Genomic DNA, 24,548 nt, shown 5'->3' with positions numbered 1-24,548 from the left:
TGTAAAGGGCTAACACAGTAAAGGGATTGAAGAATGCCCAGGATGTGTATAAGGCTAACACAGTAAAGGAATTGAAGAATGCTCAAGATGTGTATATGGCTAACACAGTAAAGTAATTGAAGAATGCTCAGGATGTGTAAAAGGCTAACACAGTAAGGAATTGAAGAATGCTCCGGATGTGTATAAGGCTAACACAGTAAAGGAATTGAAGAATGCTCAGGATGTGTATAAGGATAACACAGTAATGGAATTGAAGAATGCTCAGGATGTGTATAAGGCTAATGCAGTGAAGGAATTGAAGAATGCTCCGGATGTGTATAAGGCTAACACAGTAAAGGAATTGAAGAATGCTCAGGATGTGTATAAGGATAACACAGTAAAGGAATTGAAGAATGCTCAGGATGTGTATAAGGCTAACGCAGTAAAGGAATTGAAGAATGCTCAGGATGTGTATAAGGCTAAAACAGTAAAGGGATTGAAGAATGCTCGGGATGTGTATAAGGATAACACAGTAATGGAATTGAAGAATGCTCCGGATGTGTATAAGGCTAACACAGTAAAGGAATTGAAGAATGCTCAGGATGTGTATAAGGATAACACAGTAATGGAATTGAAGAATGCTCAGGATGTGTATAAGGCTAATGCAGTGAAGGAATTGAAGAATGCTCCGGATGTGTATAAGGCTAACACAGTAAAGGAATTGAAGAATGTTCAGGATGTGTATAAGGCTAACACAGTAAAAGAATTGAAGAATGCTCAGGATGTGTATATGGCTAACACAGTAAAGTAATTGAAGAATACTCAGGATGTATATAAGGCTAACACAGTAAAGTAATTGAAGAATGCTCAGGATGTGTATAAGGCTAACACAGTAAAGTAATTGAAGAATGCTCGGGATGTGTATAAGGCTAACACAGTAAAGGGATTGAAGAATGCTCGGTGTGTGTATAAGGTTCCTATAAAGAGCAAAACAATCAGTCAAATTTTAAAATGGAAAGACTAAATGGGCCAACTGTTTTTATCTGACAGTATTATCTAGAATACTATAATATTTACGGTTTCATTTATATGTAATTGGTTTAAACTGGGTTGTAGACAATGTAAGATTCATTCCCAGTTTAACCTGGTGACATGTCACATGGTAAATTATTCTGATACTCACTCAGCCAACTCATAACGGAACCTCCAATTCCTGATGTTGTCTGTAGTCAGAAATTCCTGTAGCTGATAGAGGTACTCCCGCCTCATATCGCTATGCAGTAACTGAAAAAAACAGCAATCAGTAGCGATTCTACTAAGCAAAGTTTTGTGAAAAAACTGAAAGTTACTGTAAACATTACGTGATTGTGAACTGTGCTTACCATGCTTATTTCATTTGCTGCTTACCTTTAAAAAGTCATACAGGTGTTTGAGGACACCAATGCGGACTTCATCCAGATCTTTCAGGAAAGCATTGAAAATGGGGACAAGGTCAGCTGCCGTAAGCTGATCTCCAAGGATAACCGCTAGTTCATGGATAGAAAATGCCAGTGTTCGCCGTACCTTCCACTATATTTAGAAAAAAAACGCACATCATTATTAATCTGCTGGACAAAAAGAACCATTTCGTAAAATGTACCTTTAAATGTTTAATATACTAACTCGCCATCCGGAGTAAAATTCTTGAAAATAGTATAGTATTCTATAGGATCCATTTTCCTCTACAAACATACACATTGCGTCTTTTTATGCCCACTGCCAAGCAGCTTCCTACTGACCTATCCCCTGTCCCTGAGCTGCCTGCTGCTAACTGATCCCCCACCCACAAGCAGCCTCCTGACTGATCCCCTGCTCCTTAGCAGCCTCCTTACTGATCAATCTCCTTCCTGTGAGCAGCCTCCCACTGACCAATCTCCTTCCTGTGAGCAGCCTCCCACTGACTGATCTCCTGCTCTTGAGTAGATGCCAACTAACTCAGCCCCTGTCCCTAAGGAGCCTCCTGCTGACTGATTCCCTGCACCTAAGGAGCCTCCTATTGACTGAGTGCCTGCCCCTATGCAGCCTTTTGACTGCCTGACCCTAAGGAGCCTCCTGCTGACTGATTCCCTGCACCTGAGTAGCCTCCTATTGACCGAGTCCCTGCCCCTATGCAGCCTCCTACTGACTAATTCCCTGTCCCTGAGTAGCCGCTTACTGACGTATGCCCTGCTCTCAGATTCCCTATAGAGTTTCTGAAGATGCTATGATAACTTAAAGGGACACTCAGCTCAACGAAGTGGTCTGGGTGCCAGGTCCCTCAGGTTTTAACCCTGCAGATGCAAACATAGCAGTTTCAGAGAAACTGCCATGTTTACATTTGGGGTTAAGCCAGCCTCTAGTGGCTGTCTTCTGGCTCTGCTGACGTCGGCAGGGGAGGAGAGGTCACCAGCGCCGAGGGAGGGGGACCCTGAGGGTGGGGGCACCCTCAGGGCACTATAGTGTCAGGAAAACCGCATTGTTTTCCTGACACTATAGTGATCCTTTAATTTATTCTCACTGGTTATGTTTTATAATTAAATTATATGAAGTATTTCACATGCTTTGATTATATATATTACATTAATCATTAAATCAATAAGAACATTCATCCTCTCCAAGTAAAGCGACGTACATGAGAGGATGCGACATCCTGGATGCCATTTCTCTGCCATTAATTAAGCATTAGATACCTGAACATCGGCTGCCAGGGTCTCATACGTGTCTTTCAGACAGTGCCAGTTCTGCCTGCCCAGAGTCAATGCCACACCTGGAAGGCTGTATGCACAATGCTTGGTTATTTCTGTATCTACCGTCTGGGCACGGACGGGATCAGTCATCGACAAATACTGATCTAACAAAGGCTGAGGCACCACATCCTGGAGAGATAATAAATGCATTACGCCTTTAACTACCAGAGAGACCGTATTTTATCATCGAAGGGTTAATGTTTACAGAGATGGCTTGTAGCAGGACAATAGATCAATAAATAAATGAAAACTGAAATAACTTAAAACAAATAACGAAAATAAGGAAAATTGGAGGGGGCAGAAATAAAAAAAATATGATTACTTATTCCATACATTTGGGGACTTTGCAAAGTTCTTTGGCCATACAGCAGGTTTGGGCTCATTTGCCATTTTAATCTGACAAATCTCTGTCTATATTTATTAAAATAACCTGTTTGTTACTATGACGTTCCTTCTATTGGTCGTTAAATCAGAGTAATGTTTGAGAAAGGTCCACTTCAGGTAAGATTACAATAATAATATCAGTCAGTTCATAGATTTAATTCCATTTTTACTGACAGATATATTCCCCACTAAGTCCAGCTTGTGTGATGTCTTGTGGGAGGGTACCCACCTCTATACTGGAACCCGATTTTTACACAGAAAGATATTGGCTCACCAATAACTTATTTTATTCTGTATGCTGACTGATTGTTTTATTATAGGATTGTTATACTCGTACACCTTGTTATAATATTTGGGGTTTTTTCTGGCTGCAAGGAAGTCGGGAAGAGAAGACATTGTATAAATCTAAACCCGAGTCCTATACACAAACTCAATGTTTTATATTAGGAGGAATAATTCAGGATAGAAAATATTTTTTTTCCCACTTCCATAGTTCCACCCACTTTCTTCCCTCAATTGGGGAACCGTGACGGTTGTATTGGCTGGCTACATGCCCTTATTCCCCACACAGGGAGGAGGTGAACGGATAGCTCACAGGTGTGAGAATTGCATTACCGATGGAGATAGTTATAGAAAAGAAATGCAAAAAATACTGACTTGAACTTTAGCCTTATCATCTTCTGACAAGCTGTCTGTGCTTTGATCTTCCTGTTGTGGTTCATATAACAAGCCCTGAAACACAGAGTCCATTAGAGAAAAGTATGATCTCCCAGATCACAACGAGATGCAAAGCAAATTCTTCTCATCTACTCAACGGGCAATTTTCAAACAATCTTTACATTTCCAGCACAACCTGCTCTTTTAATGGATTTAACATCTACCATACCCTCCATACACCATGTATGCTGAATGTTACCGGTTACATAAAAGCTCCATGTGCCGACACGTTCGAACATGGACACTGGTCATTTAAACACTCTGTAAACGGATATATGAGCACTGGTAAATTACACGCTACATGTGGTTATACAAGCACTGGCTATTCACACGCTACATGTGGTTATACAAGCACTGGGTATTCACACGCTACATGTGGTTATACAAGCACTGGGTATTCACACGCTACATGTGGTTATACAAGCACTGGGTATTCACACGCTACATGTGGTTTTAAAAGCACTGGATATTTCATGTTACATGTGGTTATACAAGCACTGGGTATTTACACGTTACATGTGAAAGAGGCAGTAGAAGGGTCTCTATGCGTGTGGATATGTGAATGCACACTGTAGATATTAATGGTATAACAGAAGCCGTAACAGGAGCAGGATTTGGCTCTTTCTGAATCGTAGAATACTCACTGTGCTTTGGGAGAGGCTGAGCAGCTCTGCCGGACATTCTGGGCAGTATTCCTCTTGTGGGGACGTGCTGTCATCTTGGGTGCTAGGCATCTCATCCTGAGAGTCGGAGTCCAACTCTGCGGCTCTGAGAGCAGCGGACAGGACCTGGACCTGAGCTGGAGTAAAACACAGATAACACGCACTATGTAACTCTGTAACTTGTATTCATGTTACCATTAACATTATGGTCTGGACTTTTACTTACCTTGAACGTCCGGATCGTCTAAATGTCCCTGCAAGCTCTGGATCACCATTTGGATGTCACTGCTGGCCATGTACGTATTGCATACCGAGACGGCTTTCAATTCGCGTTTACTGTCTGCGTTGGCTTGTTCTACAGGAAGCAGTTCAAGCTCCTCACTGATATCTGGCAGAGGACTTCGCCAGTACAAGAAGGAGTTAAACAGGTCTGCTGGACGAGGCTCGTCTGTCGCATGGCTACCGTGTGCTTTCTTACAATGGCTCAAAGTAGCTTCCAGTGAGACAATAGTACGTGTTTCTCCAGTGCACTCTACAGGACATTTCTGTACTTTGCAGTTGCTGCTGGCATTGCAGGACATATCTGAAGTCGATGTTGTGTTCATTTTTTCATTGCTGATTCTGAAACATCAAAGCCCATCATTTATCCAAACAAATACATAATGCAAGACATTTCAAGTGACCAGGACAACGGGATCGTTAAACCAACATACCGTGAACTCATCTCCGTACAAAACACATCTAAACTAGAGGCCTAAACAAGCCAACATCAGAACTAAGCTTTTATAACAGTTTGCTTAGAAAGTGAAACTCATGCAAATATGGCAGGACCGAAATCCCAGATTGGGCATTGTAGTGTTCCCGTGAGATGGATTTCGATAGGTACTGTGGCGGTAAATTTAATTTAACACAGAAGGTTCATGGGATGTTAGAGACTTTCTTTATTAACGAGAAAACACTCAAAAAGAAATATGTAATTAAAAAAAAAAAAACTCAAACTTGTTAAACATAAAACTGGATCAACCTTTCAAATAGCAGAATAGTCTATAAAAGCTAAATTCTATATTACTTTCACATGCCTGGCAATAACCACGATTTGCCAATCCAATACTCCCGTATGTAAAATACATTCAGTTACTGAATTTCTGTTGGAAAAATCTCTACATCAAAATGACTACATTAATCCAATGTTTTACATTCAGGATTTATTCTGTGATTTGTATTTTGGGTAGTAATTAATATAACGTGGAGGGAGATTCAGAGATTCAAACTGAATGTGTTTAGTCAATTAAGTAGATGTGGCGACTGCTATAGATAATGAGTTCAAACTGTTCTGACTGCTACAAAATCTATTTAACAGACATAAAAACACAAAGGCAATATAAAGGACAAAAAGTAATAATAAAAATAATATTTACTAACAATTAATATGACAAGGGATATAAAAAGACCTAGAACAGTTAATGTTCCAAACATACGCCTCAATTTAACATTGTTTGAGAAGGTTTTCAAGTGATTCAAGATTTTTGGATAAAATGTTTAAGTTATTTAAAGGACCACTATAGTCACCCAGTTTACTTCAGCTCAATTAAGTGGTCTGGGTGCCAGGTCCCCCTAGTTTTAACCCTGCAGCTGAAAACATAGCAGTTTCAGAGAAACTGAGGGTTAATCCAGCCTTTAGTGGCTGTCTTCCTGACAGCCACTAGAGGCCGCTTCCGTGACCCTTAATGCAAAAATCGCATTGAGGGAAAAAAAAGATTTTTCAACATATTTAAAAATTATCATATATCAAAAAAATCTAACTGTTTAACTATTTTTTCATAATATTAAAGGAATACTCTAGTGCCAGGAAAACAAACTTGTTTTCCTGGCACTATGGGGTTATTTGGTCCCCCCCCCCCCCCTCTCCCCTTCAGCCACTTACCTTAATCCAGCGCCGGGCTCCCTCGGCGCTGGTGACATCTCCTCCCCCTGCCGACGTCTGCTCCGAATGCACAATCCGCCCATAAGAATGCATTACTCAATGCTTTCCTATGGACATAAGCGCATTGAGTAATGCATTCTTATGGGCGGATTGCGCATTCGGAGCAGACGTCGGCAGGGGGAGGAGATGTCACCAAGTTTGTTTTCCTGGCATTATAGTGTTCCTTTAATATTATGAAAAAATATTTACATTTTGTAACAGTTAGATTTTTTTGATATATGATCATTTTTAAATATGTTGAAAAGTCATTTAAAAAGTTTATCGAAATATATTAAATGATTTCAAAGCGTATCCAACAATGTTAAATCGAGGCCATAGGATGAGAACGATGGTTTTACCTGGAATAAAAGTGGTTGGCATCATCTGCAGGGGATCGGATACTGAGGGTCCCATCCTCTTTCACATACAGACCAGCACTGGATGGGTTTGCAAACGTGGATATAAATGGACCCAGAGATTGGAACGCAGTCTGACGTACCTGAGAGAGAACAGAACAAACCTTACAGTTTCTGTATTGTATAGAGTTTAGAGCAGTTACATTGCACAGCACTCTGTTAACAGTAAGAGCTAACAGCACAGTCTCATTACATTTTCTGTATTGCATAGGGTTAGAGCAGTTACATTGCACCGCACTCTGTTAACAGTAAGAGCTAACAGCACAGTCTCATTACAGTTTCTGTATGGTATAGGGTTAGAGCAGTTACATTGCACAGCACTCTATTAACAGTAAGCGCTAACAGCGCAGTCTCATTACAGTTTCTGTATGGTATAGGGTTAGAGCAGTTACATTGCACCGCACTCAGTTAACAGTTAGAGCTAACAGCACAGTCTCATTACAGTTTCTGTGTTGTATAGGGTTAGAGCAGTTACATTGCACCGCACTCTGTTAACAGTAAGAGCTAACAGCACAGTCTCATTACAGTTTCTGTGTTGTATAGGGTTAGAGCAGTTACATTGCACCGCACTCAGTTAACAGCAAGAAGCTAACAGCACAGTCTCATTACAGTTTCTGTGTTGTATAGGGTTAGAGCAGTTACATTGCACCGCACTCTGTTAACAGTAAGAGCTAACAGCACAGTCTCATTACAGTTTCTGTATGGTATAGGGTTAGAGCAGTTACATTGCACCGCACTCTGTTAACAGCAAGAAGCTAACAGCACAGTCTCATTACAGTTTCTGTGTTGTATAGGGTTAGAGCAGTTACATTGCACCGCACTCTGTTAACAGTAAGAGCTAACAGCACAGTCTAATTACAGTTTCTGTGTTGTATAGGGTTAGAGCAGTTACATTGCACCGCACGCTGTTAACAGTAAGAAGCTAACAGCACCGTCTCATTACAGTTTCTGTGTGGTATAGGGTTAGAGCAGTTACATTGCACCGCACTCTGTTAACAGTAAGAGCTAACAGCACAGTCTCATTACAGTTTCTGTGTTGTATAGGGTTAGAGCAGTTACATTGCACCGCACACTGTTAACAGTAAGCGCTAACAGCACAGTCTCATTACAGTTTCTGTGTTGTATAGGGTTAGAGCAGTTACATTGCACCGCACTCTGTTAACAGTAAGAGCTAACAGCACAGTCTAATTACAGTTTCTGTGTTGTATAGGGTTAGAGCAGTTACATTGCACCGCACTCAGTTAACAGTTAGAGCTAACAGCACAGTCTCATTACAGTTTCTGTGTGGTATAGGGTTAGAGCAGTTACATTGCACAGCACTCTGTTAACAGTAAGAGCTAACAGCACCGTCTCATTACAGTTTCTGTATGGTATAGGGTTAGAGCAGTTACATTGCACAGCACTCTGTTAATAGCAAGAAGCTAACAGCACAGTCTCATTACAGTTTCTGTATGGTATAGGGTTAGAGCAGTAACATTGCTCTTTTTGTTTGTGAACGGTTTAAATGAAATTATCCTTATAGTCAGCACATTGCTCTAAACTCTAGTAAAAAATTACCATTATAAAAATATAAACTTGCATCTTGTCATCTAATGCTGTGTAATACTTACAGAAAAATCCTGGTGGTTCAGTTATCCCCACAATGTAAATAGCACTGGAAGCCTACTTTATCACAGAATATCAGAGCACGTGTTACAATCAGGTGACTCTGAAACGCACACCTAATGTCTCAGTAAGTTGGTGCATAGCCTCCGAAAGTAAACAGACCAAACAACGTATACTCTCTGGGAAAGCACTCACCCATCGGCAGGGGTCACTGATTAGTGTTATAAAAAGCGGTGACAGTTTTGTGCGCCTGACCTCGCTGGATGTCGTATAGGACACGGACATGAAGCATTCTGCACAAACCTTGCGCATTCCCCACGCACTGTCAGAGCACAGCTCCAGGAATTTAGGAATCTAGCACAGGATAAATGGGTTAATGAGATGGACTATTTTACAGAACACCAGAAAGCTTTAATACAGTTAAAACTAAAATGGAGTGTGTGTACCGATTAAAGGGATCTTTATCTTGTTATTTAAATGATACACCGAGCTATCAGACTGTGACCTCATTCCATACGCAGCTCGCAGGTTCTTGGTGCACTCTCTGCTGTACTCTCTTTGTGTATTATATCCCTCTGTATTTAAACATCTCGGAGTTTAAATTTACTAGCAGACATGTCTGACCAACTGAATCCCTACGGACTTCTACTCAGTGCTTCATCCAGGTAGGAGCCACGTTTATTTAAGTGGTCCCCCTACCCAATCCAAACTCTTCCCCAAAACAGATCCTAAAACTGTAGGCTTTATTATTAAACAACTGCAGCTTGCAGGTGCAGATTAGACCTGTCATGGGGTTAAGAACTGATAGATTTGAGATTCACTTTTATTTTTTTTAACTGGTCACAAAGTGCCAGACATTGAGGTGTCCCATTGTGAGGAGATGCAAGGTTATAACAGGGAGATATAGACCAACTTTTGACGAATTCCAGTTAAAAATGGGCTCTAGCGTGCTATTTTCATGTATAATTAAGAACCCACTACCAGTAGCTTTGGCAGGGAGATCCATTATATACTAACCAAGAATTTCTCAGTAGCTTCCTGTCCGACTGCATTGCACACGTCTCCAAAATTAGCTGCACACACCTAGAGAGTTAAAAGGGTTGGTTAAAAGCCCTAGCAAATCCATCCACATCTCAAAGCTCACCGAACACAAGTTAACATGCAGAATATGATGGGCTGACAATCAAGAGGACAAAGCCTGCAGTACTCCGGTAAATAAGACAATAAACGACAATAATCCCACCTTCCGAACTTGAAAGAGCTTGCTATCGCTGCAGAGATCACAGAATCGTGGCAGTAACATCTGTTCCACAGTCTGCTTTCCCAACATGGAAATCATTTTACAAATAATCTGTCAGAGGAAAAAAACAGCAAAAAAATACATTGTATAAATAAAATACACACATACCGATGATTTCATTTCCTTCTGAAGGGTGCAAAGAGAACATGTTTTGCGAGATTATCTGCTCTGAACTACAGAAGCAAAAAATTCCCACAGCTCTGCTCCATTCTTGATCTTCCAAACATTGTCGTTTGTAACGATCGCAGAATCCAAGACTGGCCACGAAAGAAAAGGAGCCATAGAATGAGTCAGAGGTCTGAGTAGCAATGTGTAATATAAGGGTGATTAGCTCATAGGACGGAACTTTAATTCTATTCCTGAACATCTTTGTTGACCTGCTCACCACAAGACGCACCAGACCAAGACTCGGAGAGGAGCAGGGAAGGCACAAAGCTGACATGTTCTCTAATTGGGACAGTCAGCACTTTAGGAGGAGAATCAAAATGTACGGTCCTGTAGGTTTTTACTAAACTTATAGTAGAAATTCCACCTATGAAAACAATCCAAACAGTATGGATGGATTCACTGGTGGAGAAACACCTAATAGGACACTCCAGTGGTGTCCTGGGGCTTAACCCCTATAGCTTTTTGAACAGACGAAATCAGAGACTCAACCGCTGGAGTGATCCAGGCTGGTCGAGTGTACAACTGGATATAGTAAACAAATTGATAATAAATCGACCAATAAAGTAAGGTAAATATAATCTAGTGAAAACACCAGTAAATAGTAGTGAAGAACTAGCCTAAATGGCTCACCTCTATGTACATAATAAGTATAGAACCTATGTGCCTACCGAGCTCCCAAATGCTACCTGGCTAGTGACTTTATTTAGTATAAACAAATGGTCAAGTCCAGAGCTAGGGGCCCATAAAGTAGGTATAAATCAAATGACTAGCATAGGTCTCTGGGGTGCAGTCATGTGCAGATAGCCACGGTACTACGCCGTTAAACTGCAAGGGGGTCCAAACTACTTAGTAGACTATAAGTATGCAGTATTGGTTCTGCAGAGTACTAAGTGATAGTCCAACTGGCATAGGGGGTGTCATGTATGGGTAGAAGGATACCTAACATAAATGACATTAGTAATCTAAAGTATAGGGGATAGGCATATCCCTACTATCGTCCCCCTAAATGATACAGAGATGCCAGATAAACTGTAACGCTAAACAAATAATGGTTACAGTAGGGACTGAAAGGAACCCCAAAGAAAACGTATCTGTGAGTGTGCTCAACAGGTACTTAAAAGTGACAGAACCCCAGGTACAATAGGAGGTGAAAAAATAGAGATTAGGGTGACTTCATGTGCATAACCATACTTAGAGTGTTGGTTGCCTGCACATGTTGATAGATTCCCTAAGTGAAATAAAGTGAAAGGAACAAAGAGCCCTTAGAGCCCGACGCGCGTTTCGGTGCTCTCTTAGATGCACCTTCGTCAGGGTCCCTGACGAAGGTGCATCTAAGAGAGCACCGAAACGCGCGTCGGGCTCTAAGGGCTCTTTGTTCCTTTCACTTTATTTCACTTAGGGAATCTATCAACATGTGCAGGCAACCAACACTCTAAGTATGGTTATGCACATGAAGTCACCCTAATCTCTATTTTTTCACCTCCTATTGTACCTGGGGTTCTGTCACTTTTAAGTACCTGTTGAGCACACTCACAGATACGTTTTCTTTGGGGTTCCTTTCAGTCCCTACTGTAACCATTATTTGTTTAGCGTTACAGTTTATCTGGCATCTCTGTATCATTTAGGGGGACGATAGTAGGGATATGCCTATCCCCTATACTTTAGATTACTAATGTCATTTATGTTAGGTATCCTTCTACCCATACATGACACCCCCTATGCCAGTTGGACTATCACTTAGTACTCTGCAGAACCAATACTGCATACTTATAGTCTACTAAGTAGTTTGGACCCCCTTGCAGTTTAACGGCGTAGTACCGTGGCTATCTGCACATGACTGCACCCCAGAGACCTATGCTAGTCATTTGATTTATACCTACTTTATGGGCCCCTAGCTCTGGACTTGACCATTTGTTTATACTAAATAAAGTCACTAGCCAGGTAGCATTTGGGAGCTCGGTAGGCACATAGGTTCTATACTTATTATGTACATAGAGGTGAGCCATTTAGGCTAGTTCTTCACTACTATTTACTGGTGTTTTCACTAGATTATATTTACCTTACTTTATTGGTCGATTTATTATCAATTTGTTTACTATATCCAGTTGTACACTCGACCAGCCTGGATCACTCCAGCGGTTGAGTCTCTGATTTCGTTTTACTAAACTTATCCTTTATGTATTAAATAATAATAATTAAAATAAAGAGATCACAGTATCCTTCAGTCTTGTGTCTTTAAAGAAATGGATATATTTCTCCTCTTCAACAAAACATGTCATATTATTATTCTGTATGAATGTAGGAAATCAACGTTTAGACTCACATTCACAGCCTCCACCTTGTATTCATCATCGTTTTCGGGAGCAGACAGGTCTAGTAGAATTGGGCAAACCTTGTTTTCGAGATCACTCTGATCAATCAGGTCTTGCTCCAGAAGAATTAACAACGCTTCCTGACTGACCTTCCTCACCTACAACAGACACAATATTAGAGCGGTATATACTGTACAATGAAGGAAGAGGAACAAATCAAACATACCTATAGTCACAGCCGGGCTATTTTAGCAACACATATGATCTAAGTGGTGGAAGAGGCTCGTACACAATATAAAAAGAGAAAATAAATGAATAAAGCTATCTAAAATATTGTCTTCTATTACTGTGTGTATATAATGTAACTTGTCTTTTTTATGCATGTCCTGAGCAGTTGCATGTTGAGCTCGGCTTTGTGTTTTCAGCTTCCATGATTCTCTGAGTTCAGATTTACTAGGGCTGTCCCAGCTCATTGGCTGCGAGGGTCAGCTGATTGCTTTCAGCCAATGAGACAAGCTCTGCCTGCAGGACTTAGCTCAGTTAGAGCAGCGCCCGGGAGACTCCCGGTAACAAATCAAACTGTTCTAAAATGTTTTGAGAACTTACGATGGGGAGAGGGGGCTTCTGGGCAATCATGGCACCACAGCCACTACATAATGCTGTAGTAGTTATGGTGCTTAGTGTGATTCTTTAATTTTACAATTCAGTTTTTTTATTCACCACTATTTGCAGTTTAGTGAATTAATCCCTTAAACTGTAACAACAATTTGACACCAATAAACGTCTGCGGGATAGGGAGACAAGAAATACACGTTTTAAGCACGAATAGAGTGAAATATTTTTAAAATAGGACGGATTCTACATTTCTGCTTCCTGGAGGTGAATCCAGAATCCAGGCAGGGCAGACATTGTGAGGACTACAGGGCACAACAAACACACTCAGATCTAGAAAAGAGAATAAACACATCTCTTACAGCATACTAAACAGACAGGATTCCTGGCTGTCACAACGATCATCGTCCTTTACCTGATTGTTTGGGTCGGTGAGGTAGCGAACAAGAATGGGCATGAGGTATTCTGAAAATGCCCTTGGGAAATGAGGACGACTTTCCTGCAAGAAGATGGTAATCTGAGGAATCTGCTCGATTAACTCTGTCCGTACCGTGGGCTCTGCAAATGTAATAAACATATTAACAAATCTTCCATAAACATTTCAGAGACATTAACTGCACTCTATTACAGGACACAGAGCAGTGACATTGCAGCAAACCCCATTAATACAGCATTTTCTATCCTATTAGAATCAATCAGGGTTAGTTATGCAGCAGATGCACGTCCCTGCCATAGGGAAACGATACGGAATTTCTTCATTTTTAATGTGCTTTCTTATATTTAAGAGTTAATTCCTATTTACAGGCAGCTGGACCTTTGGCCACACTGCTGCTGAGAAGCGATAGAGAGCCAGCCTGGACCTAGGTCTATGCTAGAACACCATTTCAGATCACAGAGAAGATAAGAGGGACACGGTGGCAATCAGCGACTGGTGGGGCTAGCCACGTTTCTCAATGGAAGGCGCTAAATTTTTTAGGCCAACCATAGTGAACATAACAGGGAGGTTTATTCATGGGTTCAGGAATTCTAGTGAGAGGGGCATGGCTCACAGTGTGAGGGAAAGAGTCTGTTTACATCTGGCCACAGAGACAGAAGCCACTGATTATTTGTTTCGCACAATTTTACACAATAACGGAAATGAATAATAGTTATACACAGTTTGACCTCCAATTAAAGTGAACGTTATGGAACGTTCTGACCTGTATCTTCGGAGAGACGCACAACGATTTCCATCACGGTGAGAAAGTCTTCCTCATTGCTGCTAAAATCTCTTAGCACATCGAGCAAACCGCGGGCAATGATCTGTCTGTACGGAAAATGGAATCACGTTTACAAACATGCGGCTGCAGCATATCGTACAACACACGGCGGCAGCAGATCGTACAACACATTGCGAAGTTAAATGTAGTAACAAGCATGGAACCGATACGCCTGGGCCGCTAGCTGATGGCGGGCTTACTGAGGCTTGTATGTGGTGAGCAATGTTTAAGGCTCTAACAGTAACATTGGACTTCACATTGTAAGCCTTAATATGCTATGATTTGTCAGTCAGGATTTAATGCTTGAAACGGGTTGTGTTCCATTCTTTCATGATATCATTTGTGGGTTTATGCTCACTGCATGACTGATATAGTTGTTTACATAAACAAACTGGATAGGTTTCAGGCTAAGTACGCTGCCACTGGAACGGGCGAGTACGAGGAGGGATTTAATGGTTCCTTTACAATCAATGATTCGGCTCTCACAGTTTGTAAAGCCGATATTGGACCCCCCCACCTTCTTACCTATTAAATATATTATCACTGAAGGCATATTTTTCCAGTCGTGCCAGTGGTGTAAGATTGTCTTGTCCTGGGATATCCAAGAAAGCCGTTATCCTCATACTTTCACAGTCTGGTCCATAATCTTCAAATCCAACTGAAGAAAGAGGAAACATAGAACATATCACTGGAGCAGCTCTTAACATGTAACATGTACTGCAATAAACATAGAACATATCACTGGATCACACGCAGTGTGTGTGTAACATGTACTGCAATAAACATAGAACATATCACTGGATCACACGCAGTGTGTGTAACATGTACTGCAATAAACATAGAACATATCACTGGATCACACGCAGTGTGTGTAACATGTACTGCAATAAACATAGAACATATCACTGGATCACACGCAGTGTGTGTAACATGTACTGCAATAAACATAGAACATATCACTGGATCACACGCAGTGTGTGTGTAACATGTACTGCAATAAACATAGAACATATCACTGGATCACACGCAGTGTGTGTAACATGTACTGCAATAAACATAGAACATATCACTGGATCACACGCAGTGTGTGTTACATGTACTGCAATAAACATAGAACATATCACTGGATCACACGCAGTGTGTGTAACATGTACTGCAATAAACATAGAACATATCACTGGATCACACGCAGTGTGTGTAACATGTACTGCAATAAACATAGAACATATCACTGGATCACACGCAGTGTGTGTAACATGTACTGCAATAAACATAGAACATATCACTGGATCACACGCAGTGTGTGTTACATGTACTGCAATAAACATAGAACATATCACTGGATCACACGCAGTGTGTGTAACATGTACTGCAATAAACATAGAACATATCACTGGATCACACGCAGTGTGTGTAACATGTACTGCAATAAACATAGAACATATCACTGGATCACACGCAGTGTGTGTGTGTAACATGTACTGCAATAAACATAGAACATATCACTGGATCACACGGAGTGTGTGTTACATGTACTGCAATAAACATAGAACATATCACTGGATCACACGGAGTGTGTGTTACATGTACTGCAATAAACATAGAACATATCACTGGATCACACGCAGTGTGTGTAACATGTACTGCAATAAACATAGAACATATCACTGGATCACACGCAGTGTGTGTTACATGTACTGCAATAAACATAGAACATATCACTGGATCACACGGAGTGTGTGTTACATGTACTGCAATAAACATAGAACATATCACTGGATCACACGCAGTGTGTGTAACATGTACTGCAATAAACATAGAACATATCACTGGATCACACGCAGTGTGTGTAACATGTACTGCAATAAACATAGAACATATCACTGGATCACACGCAGTGTGTGTAACATGTACTGCAATAAACATAGAACATATCACTGGATCACACGCAGTGTGTGTAACATGTACTGCAATAAACATTGAACATATCACTGGATCACACGCAGTGTGTGTAACATGTACTGCAATAAACATAGAACATATCACTGGATCACACGCAGTGTGTGTAACATGTACTGCAATAAACATAGAACATATCACTGGATCACACGCAGTGTGTGTAACATGTACTGCAATAAACATAGAACATATCACTGGATCACACGCAGTGTGTGTAACATTACTGCAATAAACATAGAACATATCACTGGATCACACGCAGTGTGTGTGTAACATGTACTGCAATAAACATAGAACATATCACTGGATCACACGCAGTGTGTGTAACATGTACTGCAATAAACATAGAACATATCACTGGATCACACGCAGTGTGTGTGTAACATTACTGCAATAAACATAGAACATATCACTGGATCACACGCAGTGTGTGTAACATGTACTGCAATAAACATAGAACATATCACTGGATCACACGCAGTGTGTGTGTAACATTACTGCAATAAACATAGAACATATCACTGGATCACACGCAGTGTGTGTGTAACATTACTGCAATAAACATAGAACCGAAAAATAAAATTTAAAATAAATCACTGGAGCAGCTGCTGCCTGTATATAAACAGCGCTGCGGAATTTGTTGGCGCTATATAAATAATAATAATAACGTATAAGTGAGGAAAGGATGCAGTGTGAATTGAAATAGCCTGAATGCTCTAGTAATAACAAATTGTTTAGACAAGCCTTGCAGCAGAGGTTCGTTTAAAGGGGCGGTCGCATTATTGCAAAGTGCACAGTTTAAGCCCACTCTTGTGTTTCAGAGTGGGTGACAGCAGCAGCTCAGGTGTGCATAGACGGTTAGCAGCAGTGGGATGGCAATATCTGTTTAGTGAGCAGTTCCAATCATCCCATGTGATGATTGGAACAGCTGCGTGGGGATATGCTACTTATCACAAGATTTCCTCCTGGACATGAGATTATGGGATAAAATCAGTCTCCACAGTAACTTTTGTTTTTAGTTGAACCCCTTAGTGAATAGCTCATCCCCAGTCATTAGCCAAGGCTTAATGTAAGGGTGAACCAAGTGTATTTTATTGGAGTAACTGTTACCTGTTACCTTTTTATACCCGAGTCCCTAACAGGGAGTTACCAGGAGAACAATGACATTTTGCAATACCCAGCGTCATTAATGAGCGACACCTCTGCACCCCACAAACATACCCGTGCCCGCATTCCCAAACTAGTGCCAGTCCTGGATAGCTCCGAATCAGATTGATGCTATGCGACCAGTCCAGCTTAACACGATTTCTGTGTAGTCCACAGAAAAGAACATGTAACAAATTGGGCACTTTAGTATATTCTAACAAAACCTGGACTGTTAGTGGGTCTTGCAGACTGGTGTGGGAAAAGCTGGTTTAGAGAACAGATCGCATTGTAACCGTAAAATGGGTTTAGAGAACAGATCGCATTGTATCCATAAAATGGGTTTAGAGAACAGATCGCATTGTATCAGTAAAATGGGTTTAGAGAACAGATCGCATTGTATCCGTAAAATGGGTTTAGAGAACAGATCGCATTGTATCCGTAAAATGGGTTTAGTGAACAGATCGCATTGTATCCGTAAAATGGGTTTAGAGAACAGATCGCATTGTATCCGTAAAATGGGTTTAGAGAACAGATCGCATTGTATCAGTAAAATGGGTTTAGAGAACAGATCGCATTGTATCCGTAAAATGGGTTTAGAGAACAGATCGCATTGTATCCGTAAAATGGGTTTAGAGAACAGATCGCATTGTATCCGTAAAATGGGTTTAGAGAACAGATCGCATTGTATCCGTAAAATGGGTTTAGAGAACAGATCGCATTGTATCAGTAAAATGGGTTTAGAGAACAGATCGCATTGTATCCGTAAAATGGGTTTAGAGAACAGATCGCATTGTATCCGTAAAATGGGTTTAGAGAACAGATCGCATTGTATCAGTAAAATGGGTTTAGAGAACAGATCGCATTGTATCCGTAAAATGGATTTAGAGAACAGATCGCATTGTATCCGTAAAATGGGTTTAGAGAACAGATCGCATTGTATCCGTAAAATGGGTTTAGAGAACAGATCGCATTGTATCCGTAAAATGGGTATAGAGAACAGATCGCAATGTATCCGTAAAATGGATTTAAAGAACAGATCGCATTGTATCCGTAAAATGGGTTTAGAGAACAGATCGCAATGTATCCGTAAAATGGATTTAGAGAACAGATCGCATTGTATCCGTAAAATGGGTTTAGAGAACAGATCGCATTGTATCCGTAAAATGGGTTTAGAGAACAGATCGCATTGTATCCGTAAAATGGGTTTAGAGAACAGATCGCATTGTATCCGTAAAATGGGTTTAGAGAACAGATCGCATTGTATCCGTAAAATGGGTTTAGAGAACAGATCGCATTGTATCCGTAAAACGGGTTTAGAGAACAGATCGCATTGTATCCGTAAAATGGGTATAGAGAACAGATCGCAATGTATCCGTAAAATGGATTTAAAGAACAGATCGCATTGTATCCGTAAAATGGGTTTAGAGAACAGATCGCAATGTATCCGTAAAATGGATTTAGAGAACAGATCGCATTGTATCCGTAAAATGGGTTTAGAGAACAGATCGCATTGTATCCGTAAAATGGGTTTAGAGAACAGATCGCATTGTATCCGTAAAATGGGTTTAGAGAACAGATCGCATTGTATCCGTAAAATGGGTTTAGAGAACAGATCGCATTGTATCCGTAAAACGGGTTTAGAGAACAGATCGCATTGTATCCGTAAAATGGGTTTAGAGAACAGATCGCATTGTATCTGTTAAATGGGACCTTAGAAGAAGCCATCCTCCTGCACATAAAAGATAGGAAACAGGAGGATAGCTAAAATGTTGTCCTGTATGTGTGTGTTTTGCGTGTCTGTATGTATATCTGTATGGGAGTCATTGTTTGTGTGTGTGTGTATCAGTGTCTGTTTGCATATCTCTGTGTGTCAGTGTGTTTCAGTATGTCTGTGTGTCTGTATGTGTATCAGTGTGTCTGTGCAACTGTATGTGTGTCAGAGTTTATATCTGTGTGTCTGCATGTGTGGCAGTGTTTGTAACTGTAGGTGTGTCAGTGTGTGCATCTGCATGTATTAGTGTGTGTCTGTATGTCATTATCGGTGTGTCTGTGTATCTGCATGTGTGGCGATCTTTGTATCTTTGTGTCTGTACAGCCTTATGTGTGCCAGTATGTGTATCAGTGTGTCTGTGCAACTGAATGTGGGTCAGAGTTTATAACTGTGTGTCTGTACATATGTATGTGTGCCAGTGTATCTGCATGTGTGGCAGGGTTTGTAATTGTATGTGTGTCAGTGTGTGCATCTGCATGTGTGGCTATGTTTGTATCTGTGTGTCTTTACAGGCGTATGTGTGCCAATATGTGTATCTGCACGTGTGGCAGTATGTGTATCAGTGTGTCTGTGCAACTGTATGGGTATCAGTGTTTGTATCTGTGTGTCTGCATGTGTGTCAGTGTTTGTATGTGTTTATCTAAATGCGTGTCAGTGTGTGTGTATCTGTATGTGCATCAGTGTAAATGCATGCGTGTGTCAATGTTTGTATCTGCGTGTCTGTATCTGTGTCCAAGTTTGTATCTGTGTATGTCTGTATATATTTATGTGTATCTGTGTATCTGCATGTGTTTGTATGTGTTTATCTGCATATGTGTCAGTGTGTATGTATCTGTATATGTTTACCTGCATATGTGTCAGTGTGTATATCGGTATGTGCTTCAGTGTATCTATGTATCTGCATGTGTGTCAGTGTGTGTGTCTGTATGTTTATACATCTGCATGTGTGGTAATGTTTGTGTCTGTGCATCTGCATGTGTGTCATTGTGTATCTGCATGTGTGTCAGTGTATAACTGTGTCTGTATCCGTGTGTGTCTGTGTATATGCCTGTGTGTCAGTGTGTGTATTTTCATTTATGTCAGTGTATATCTGTATCTCTTTATTTGCGCGAGTGTGTCATTGTATCAGAGTGTCTGTATCTGTGCAGCTGCATATTTTGCATGTGTGTCAGTATGTGTATTAGTATGTCTGTGCAACTGTAGGTGTGCCTGCGCATCTGCATGTGTGTCAGTGTTTGTATCTGCATGTGTCAGTATTTGTAACCGTGTCTGTATCTTCATGTGTCAGTGTGTGTGTGTGTGTGTGTATCTGTATCTCTGTATCTGCGTGAGTGTGTCATTGTATCAGAGTGTCTGTATATCTGTGCACCTGCATGTGTATCAGTATTTGTATCTGTATGTTTATCATTGTTTGTATCTGTGTGTCAGCATTTCTGCGCGTGTCAGTGTGTGTATCTGTGTATCTACATGAGTGTCAGTGTATCTATCTGCACTGTGAGAAGCAGGGGAAGCCTGGGGCAGAAGAAAAGAGGGGGTTATTGGCACAGAGAAATAAACATACATTTGAAACAACAGAAACTATATTAATAACAAACTTAATGCTTACACAAGGAGCACAAATTCTGGAAACGGGCTGCCAAGGGTTGACAACGTGAAAAAAGTTTGGGAACTACAGTACTGGTTTAGAGAAGAGATCGCAATGTATCCGTAAAATGGGTTTAGAGAACAGATCTCAATGTAACTGTAACATTTACTTAACAAATAGACTCTAATGTGGCTTAGTAAAATAGGCTTAATGAAAAGTCAATGGTTTTGTCAAAGCTTGCAATCAAGTTCTTCTTAACAGACTACTAGAAATTAAGAATGTTTGATTGCACTCCTTCCTAATAAGTTTAATTCCAAAAATAAAAATGTAGCAATCAAGAATTACTGCGAGTGGCCATTAAGGTGTAGCCGAGATAACATTGAATTTTGCAAAGATGAACAACATTGAGTTAAAAACCAATGGCTAAATTCTGATCAGATTGACCACTTTTATATTTACGAAGCCAATCCTGGTGAGAACTAGGTCGACCTGACTGAATCTGCACAATTCAACCAGATACATTTGGCGTCAACTTTAAAATCAGTGCTATTAGCATCTTAACCTTATAAAAACTATAGTATTCTAACATTTCCAAAAACACAAATTTAAAAAAAAAAAATAAATAAATAAAATAAAAATCGGGACCAAATGCACATTTGCAAATGATCATTTGGAGGGGGTACTGGAATGTGGAGTTGACAAGCGGGGAGTGGACGTGCCATTTCTTGGCGCCAGAACCACTAGAACAGGTTGTGATTATGGTACCCCTTTAACGATACGTACAACTATTGTTTACACTGTGATAACCTGTACTGCAGCTCGGTAACCCGCACAAAATATTTCAGAATGGGGAAGTTGGGACTGAGGAAGAAGCTGTGTTGAGATGCAGAACGTTCCTAATGTTTTTTTCTAATGCAATTGTTTTTTTTATTTAACATGCAAAAAAAAAAAAACAAAAAAAAAAAAACAAAAAAACTGCTAATGATTTAGGAAACAGATTCAAAATACAAAAATATTGTGTTGATGCCCAGGGTGTCCCTTCAATTACTGTCATTTGTCACATTTTGCCAAATATTGTCAACTACGCAAGATTAATTTGCTACTTGGCTTATGATATTTTTTGATTGTGCTGGAGATTCAAAGAGCTCTCAAAGCAAAGCAATATATGTACAGTCTATAAAGAAATACATAGAGTATAAAAGGCAATAAATACATAGAGTATATAAAGAAATACATAGAGTATATAAAGAAAGAAATATGTACAATGTATAAAGCAATATATAGAGTATAAAAAGCAATATATACAGTCTATAAAGAAATACATAGAGATTTAAAAGCAATATATAATGTATAAAACAATATATAGAGTATAAAAAGCAATATATAATGTATAAAACAATATATAGAGTATAAAAAGCAATATATACGGGACAGGTTTGTCAGAAACATATCTTTATGAATAAAAGTGTTAGGGCCGCTGTTAAGTGGATCTGTCACTTTTCGGTCTTGGCACATTTTGCACAAACATTCGAAGGGGAGTTGACGACCTGTGCCGTCGGCATTAAAGAGGAAGAGGTTGGAATACCCAGTAAAGGAAACCCTATTCACTGGAATGGGAATACAGTGCAATTATACTGTCTCAACCCAGAATCAAATCATTTAAAAAAATAAATGAAATAGAAACATTAAAACTATTCACACAAGTGAACGGCGGCCCCCAGCAGCTTGTTTTTTCTTTTCATTGATAGTACAGATTAGGATGAGCGAATACATTAGGATGAGCGAATACTTGGAATCTATACAGTGACAGTCTATTAGCAATCAGTAAAAACCTACAGCTTTCTGGATTTTCCCATAGAGTTTGCATGGGAGACAAAGAGGGAAATGCTGTAGATAAGTTGCAGAGTTTTCCTTCCACGAATCATCAGGCCAGGTAAACATGTGATTCATTACTGCACAATGCCCTCAGGTTTAAAAGGAAAGTCAACACACCAAGGGTATACTAGGAAGGACACGGGATGTGTTAAAATGCTGGACTGTGCACCAGCTGAGCATGTTTTAACATATTTGAAATTCCAGCCTTTTCTTTTTCACTGCTAACTCCACACAATATTCAAGGTTAACATCCGACACTCACTGAGCACGCGAACAATGCAAGCAGCTTAATAATTCACTAAGTTAACGTATTCATGTTAAAGCGGTGGTCTATAGTGCAGTGTAGTAGTTATGGTGGAGTCTGTGGGTGTTGTCCGTGTTTAGTTGTCAAACTGTTTTGGAGCGGTTTACAGAAAACCAAATCAAACAGACAAGGTTCTGTGTGACACTCTATCGGTCTCGATAACACGCAGAACTGACTTGTTATCAGTACAAATTCCTTTTAACTAGGATAGCAGTGAAAGCAGAGTCCCGGTACTCTCAGCCAATCACTGTCATTCAGGTTGGTTCATCTTAATGAAGTGATTTTGGTGCGGAGATCTCAGAGTTATTTTAATAATGGAAATGTTTTTGGAAGTACAAAAAAACAACTCGACTCCTTTCAGGTGAAAGACGTTCACATAGCACATAACAATCCTTAAATAAAACCAAAACAAACACAATTCATTTCCTAACGATAAGACAACATTTTAACTGATAAAGGGGAAAGACACAATAAACAAATAAATAATCTGAGAAGAGAAGCAAGACAAGGGATCAGGAGAATCACACTTACAGTCATCAAGATCGTCCTGCAAGTCCACGAAATACAAAGGGATCCCTGACAGAAATAAGACAAAGAGGTCAATTGTGAGATTATGACTGTAACCACCATGACTGCATCTGCTTTTACAAGTGGTTTTGGTGGGAGGAAACGGTATGTGTAGCGTTTCTGTCTGAAGTGCTGCACAACCGGAAATATTTGCGATTTTGTGCCAGTGGCTAGTCAAACATGATTTAGGCATCTACCCCCCCACCCCTTACCTCCTGTAAAAGGATCTAACCCCCATCCCTCCTGCCACAGAGGATATAACCCCCCATCCCTCCTGTCAGAGGATCTAACCCCCCCCATCCCTCCTGTCAGAGGATCTAACCCCCCATCCCTCCTGTCAGAGGATCTAACCCCCCATCCCTCCTGTCAGAGGATCTAACCCCCCCATCCCTCCTGTCAGAGGATCTAACCCCCCCATCCCTCCTGTCCCAGAGGATCTAACCCCCCCATCCTTCCTGTCACAGAGGATCTAACCCCCATCCCTCCTGTCACGAAAGGATCTAACCCCCCCATCCCTCCTGTCACGAAAGGATCTAACCCCCCCATCCCTCCTGTCAGAGAAGATCTAACCCCCCCATCCCTCCTGTCAGAGGATCTAACCCCCCCATCCCTCCTGCCAGAGGATCTAACCCCCCATCCCTCCTGTCAGAGAGGATCTAACCCCCCCTTCCCTCCTGTCAGAGGATCTAACCCCCCATCTCTCCTGTCAGATGATCTAACCCCCCATCCCTCCTGTCACAGAGGATCTAACCCCCCATCCCTCCTGTCACAGAGGATCTAACCCCCCATCCCTCCTGTCACAGAGGATCTAACCCCCCCCATCCCTCCTGTCAGAGAGGATCTAAACCCCCATCCCTCCTGTCAGAGAGGATCTAACCCCCCCATCCCTCCTGTCAGAGAGGATCTAACCCCCCATCCCTCCTGTCAGAGAGGATCTAACCCCCCATTCCTTCTGTCAGAGGATCTAACCCCCCATCCCTCCAGTCAGAGGATCTAACCCCCCATCCCTCCTGTCAGAGAGGATCTAACCCCCCATCCCTCCTGTCAGAGAGGATCTAACCCCCCCATCCCTCCTGTCAGAGAGGATCTAACCCCCCATCCCTCCTGTCAGAGAGGATCTAACCCCCCATCCCTCCTGTCAGAGAGGATCTAACCCCCCCATCCCTCCTGTCAGAGAGGATCTAACCCCCCCCCATCCC

The 24,548-nt window shown here is 40.9% G+C and overlaps 1 protein-coding gene across 1 annotated transcript in view; it reads right to left on the bottom strand.

Annotated features, from left to right (window-relative positions):
* Positions 1-24,548, bottom strand: part of LOC134615179 (serine/threonine-protein phosphatase 4 regulatory subunit 1-like) — a 47,837-nt gene that overhangs the window by 19,668 nt on the left and 3,621 nt on the right. Inside the window, exons 2-16 of the mRNA XM_063459655.1 lie at positions 23,314-23,358; positions 14,668-14,800; positions 14,083-14,189; positions 13,299-13,441; positions 12,283-12,429; positions 9,735-9,842; positions 9,509-9,574; positions 8,687-8,845; positions 6,830-6,969; positions 4,734-5,128; positions 4,490-4,644; positions 3,786-3,860; positions 2,688-2,873; positions 1,387-1,548; positions 1,163-1,263 (exon numbers count right to left, since the gene is read on the bottom strand). Of these exons, the coding sequence (XP_063315725.1) occupies positions 1,163-1,263; positions 1,387-1,548; positions 2,688-2,873; positions 3,786-3,860; positions 4,490-4,644; positions 4,734-5,128; positions 6,830-6,969; positions 8,687-8,845; positions 9,509-9,574; positions 9,735-9,842; positions 12,283-12,429; positions 13,299-13,441; positions 14,083-14,189; positions 14,668-14,800; positions 23,314-23,358 (2,122 nt within the window). The remainder of the gene's footprint in view (positions 1-1,162; positions 1,264-1,386; positions 1,549-2,687; positions 2,874-3,785; positions 3,861-4,489; positions 4,645-4,733; positions 5,129-6,829; positions 6,970-8,686; positions 8,846-9,508; positions 9,575-9,734; positions 9,843-12,282; positions 12,430-13,298; positions 13,442-14,082; positions 14,190-14,667; positions 14,801-23,313; positions 23,359-24,548) is intronic.

This window comes from Pelobates fuscus, chromosome 6 (genome assembly GCF_036172605.1).
Source record: "Pelobates fuscus isolate aPelFus1 chromosome 6, aPelFus1.pri, whole genome shotgun sequence".
Classification (NCBI taxonomy): domain Eukaryota; kingdom Metazoa; phylum Chordata; class Amphibia; order Anura; family Pelobatidae; genus Pelobates; species Pelobates fuscus.
This window is presented reverse-complemented; position numbering and strand designations above follow the sequence as displayed.